Source organism: Impatiens glandulifera, chromosome 4 (genome assembly GCF_907164915.1).
Source record: "Impatiens glandulifera chromosome 4, dImpGla2.1, whole genome shotgun sequence".
NCBI lineage: Eukaryota > Viridiplantae > Streptophyta > Magnoliopsida > Ericales > Balsaminaceae > Impatiens > Impatiens glandulifera.
In genome coordinates this window covers 38599049-38603614 of record NC_061865.1, presented here as the reverse complement: position 1 = coordinate 38603614, position 4566 = coordinate 38599049, and the positions used below count along the sequence as shown (strand labels likewise).

The window sequence follows — 4566 nt, the reverse complement described above, 5'->3', positions numbered from 1 at the left end:
ACTTATTTTAAAATCTTCAACAATTCCCTTAATATTTTATTTGACTTGCACGAGACACTTCATCAATCTCATCAAATGCCATGAACATTTTAAACCTTTGTTACCAACATTTTATAATTATCTTTGTATTATGTATAATTATTTACATTGTTATATATTTTAAAAAATAAGATTATAAATTTTTAAGTTGATATAAATTATATAATCGGTTGTCATTTCTTATCTATATATATATATAATGATGCCGGATTGCCGGGTCGATAGTTGTGGTTAATTTGGATACTTGGGTCGGATTGTGGGTTGATCCGCCTTAAATTTAAAACGATTAAAAATAAAATAAAAAATGCTAGAAGCATGTTTTGAATTTGCAACCTAATTAAAACAAGTACAACATTTTAGCAACTAGACTACTAAGACTTTATATTTTAAATTCAACACAAAATTTGATGAACGCGAGACGTTTTAACATTAATATAAATTCAATTTTTTAACTAACTAATATATATATATATATATATATATATATATATATATATATATATAATGATGTTGAGTAATGGATACTTGGGTCGGATTGTGGGTTGACCCACCCATAAACTTAAAACGATTAAAAATAAAATTAAAAATGTTATTTGTAATTTTTTTTCACAATTTTTTATATTATTAATCGTGGAAATGCACGGGCTAAATACTAGTTATATTAATTCGACACGCTAAAGTAATCAAATAAATAATTTTAAATCGCACCTCTTTAAGATTTCAGGGCCTTAAGGGAACCAGTCTATCCGAGCATTGGACTAACATTTTTGAAATATCTTAATTACAATAGTAGTAAATTTCTTTAAAAAAATTAATTACAATTTCAAATGAAATCATCCACAGACCAGTTTTTCCCCCACACAAATTGTATTCCAATTCCTGTCCATTTGTACAATTAACTTTGCTAAGCAATGGAATTGGAAAGAAATAAAAAATTAATATGATCTTATTGGTAAGAACAAGGATCACGCCCATAAGCAAATAACCCCATTTTTATCAGCTGAAGCCAAAGGCTTCCCAAGACCACTCCAAGCACAGCACAAAACAGCAGCACCATGTTCTTTAAGAGTACTAACCACATTCCCTTTCGAAACCGACCAAATACAAACCGAACCATCCGCAGACCCACTGCTCAAATAACTTCCATCTGGACTCAAACAAGATCTACTCCAATTAGAAGCCACATTATTACCCACTGCTTTAAAACTGCCACATATCTCGAGACTATTAACATCAAACAAGTTATGCTTATTATCTCTACCGCTGCTCAATATCAAATTCCCACCACGAGATACACAAACCGAAGTGATAGGACCCGAATGAGCAGCAACCTCAGTTAAAAGCTTCCCTGTTTGAACATCCCATAACCGAATACTCCCATCAACATGCCCTGAAAAGACAGTTCGCCCATCCAAACTGAAACAAAGGGCGTTGCAGTTACTGTAGAATATGATTGTATTTACGCAATAGCCTCTTTGAAGATCCCATACTTTTATCGTGCGATCATAAGCCGCACTAACAAGGTGTCGGCTCGAGACATGGTTAACATCGACTGCACATACTTTATCTGTATGGCCAGTTAAGGTATGGTTCATGCGACCCGACGTGACATCCCAAACAAAGAGCTTGTTTGAACTGGCGGCAGCGATTAAGGTTTTGTTGTCGTGGGTGATGGCTAAGTCGAGGACCGAACCGAGGCAGCCATTGAGGGATTGAGTGAGTGTGGATGTATTAGCGTCCCATATTTTGATTGTTTCATTATGGCCACCGCTGATTAACTTGTTTGAAGAGTAGTTGAAACATATGGCAGCACAGCCACCTTCGTGAGCGGGGATTTTGTTTTTGCATAGAGTTGGGAAAGAGGATTCGGCACCTTCTTCGTATATTCTTACTACTCCGTCTACTTGCTTCATAGCTAGTTGTTCTATGTCACTCATCTTTACTTGATCTAGCATGTCCTTGTAAACTGCATTGGCCTGATAGATGATGATGAAGAGACCAAACAATGTTACAAAGACCAAGAATATCATATATACTTCATAACACAAATATGCACATACAACTGCTGATGCTGATGCAACTGAATTTTGATAATGAGATGGATGAGAGTAATGCTGGTTGAACTTGCATCAAGAACTCGTTTTGGTTCCTCAACTTTAAAATGGATGAAATTACTTCAGTCAGTCATTTTTCTTTAACTCCGTTAATATCTTGATATGCAAATTTAAAAGAAAAATATATTTTTTGGTCCAAGTTTCAGATTAAGGAGATGCAAAAATGGTATACAAATGATTTATGAACCTAATGCAGCTAGCTACCTAGTAAATATAAATGACGGTAGGAAGTAATTTGAGACATTTGTAAAAGTAGAGAAAAAACCGAGCCCAACACATGTGGAGGAAATTAAACGAGTGTTTTATGCAACTTCAGGAAGCAAAATGAACTTTTATCCTATAATTTTTATACTACTGTGGTAGAAATATGCTAGATTTTCTATCTGCACATACATACACAACCTATATACCATTACTAATTGATCAACCTAAACATAATCATCTTAAATCCACGTACTATCACGATATAAAATACAATACCTCATTAAGGCATTCCGCTTGCTGCATCTTTTGAAGCATCCAACGGTCAATTAACATCTTATTCTCTGTTTCAGCCTTCTCAGCTCTCACCGACATCTCTTCAAGTTTTCCTCTTAGTTCTTGGTTTTCAGCAATGAGTAATTCCAATGCTTTGGACTTCTCTTCTACAAGAACCTTAAGATGACCATTTTCATCCCTGCAGTATGTGCATTGGTTTAAATATTTGGTTATCCACAAAACAACAGCAAATATTATAAAAAAAATTACCTTGATTGTGTAAGTTCATTTTGGATATCTGTAGTTGCTGCTTCATTTTGTTGAATCAAAGCTTTTGAAGCTCTAGATTCAGCTACTTCCACCACAAGCTGTTCAGATAATCGGGATTGAGCTTTATAGCACTGCTTTAGTTCAATTTCAAGATTTTCTGCCTTTTCTTTCCACTCTGAACCCTAAAACAAGCACCAACCACTCGGAATAAATAAGTTTTAAAACAGAAAAGTTCAGAAGAGACTGAACTCCATTCATATATTCATTGATATATTCTTGATGGACTAACTCTCTCTACTTATAACATAGAGCAACCAACTATTCAATATGCATAACCATAACTTAGTGAGCTGACATAAGCCCTAACCAACCATACCATGTGTTTCCTGATGGCTATATCTTTGCCAAATGAAGATTGTCAGATATGCCTTATAACACTAAAATTAGGTTTATTATTTGATGTAATCTTAACATAGAGATAATTGAACCATTGTTCCCTGAATATCTATGGAAAGGACGATACCCCGGGAGGAATTGGGCATTATATGTTCATTACTTTACTTTGTTCTCTATGATTTCTAAACATATGAACCATCTCTTATTATATCAACACATGTATAATCAATTTTAATATATGAACAAAATGCAGACATTCATGATGGTATTCAAACATGAACAGATTAAAATTTCCAACAATTAAGTAATATAAGCCTGCATCAATCATAAATGACATACATTGATCAGAATAATTTCAAGTAGAAGGTTACTCCAATTATATCACCCAAATAAGTTCTTACAACAAAAAAATACCCTCATTAGCTAATTGACACAAATGAACATAAGTTTTTACTCATACAACGAAAGGAGCAGAAGGAAGGGGGTGGAGCACCTGAGAAAGAATGGGCCTAGAAAGGGCAATAAAAGCTGGAGCATGAGCACCCTCTTCAAGCAAATGACGTTTCCGAAGAGCCCTGATGGCATGATCGATCGCATCCATGGCGATTGCATCATCCGACCTGCAAAATAATTTGCAGTACTCACAATTGGGTCCTAATATTATACGGATTAAAAGCAATGATTATAGAAGAATAGTACTTGATCATTTCATCCAATCGGATATTCGATGGTGCAGTCGCAGAGCAGGCGGATTGCGAACTTCTGAAATTTTCAGTTCTTGGAAGGGGAGAAAAACACGTACATTGAAGACTTTAGAAATCAACCCTTGAATGAATAACTTAAAAATGGAAAATAAAATTCCTTTACAATATTTGTTTTGAAGACTTGGATGACATATTGAGCAAATATTAGTTTATATATTTATTTATAAACTTAGATCAAATTTAAATTTGTTAATAAATCAAAATCTTGTAAAACCCATAACTACAAAGTATATGATTGAACTTAAAATCTTTTTAAGAAACAAAAGAAAAATTAAAATTCAATTTTACATATTATTATTAAATTTGTTTTGAAAATATTTATTTATGCATTTAATATATCTTCAACTTTTAACTTTTGTTTAAAAAAGAAAAATGGTTTGATAATAAAAAAATAGTGATTATGAAACATAATCATAATGTTAATACAAAATTGATTTTATTTATCCTTAATAAGACTCTTCTACTTCATGGTTGGACAACCAACTCTCTTTCCACTCTATCCGCAC

The 4566-nt window shown here is 33.3% G+C and overlaps 1 protein-coding gene across 1 annotated transcript; it reads right to left on the bottom strand.

Moving 5' to 3' along the window:
• Positions 1-969: 969 nt before the first annotated feature.
• LOC124934258 (autophagy-related protein 16-like) lies at positions 970-4108 on the bottom strand. The gene is made up of 5 exons (XM_047474759.1): positions 3996-4108; positions 3790-3916; positions 2901-3082; positions 2634-2829; positions 970-2015 (listed from the first exon to the last, which is right to left on the bottom strand). Exons 1-5 carry the CDS (start codon positions 4001-4003, stop codon positions 1005-1007), a joined length of 1524 nt encoding a protein of 507 aa, XP_047330715.1. The 5' UTR covers positions 4004-4108; the 3' UTR covers positions 970-1004.
• Positions 4109-4566: the final 458 nt, after the last annotated feature.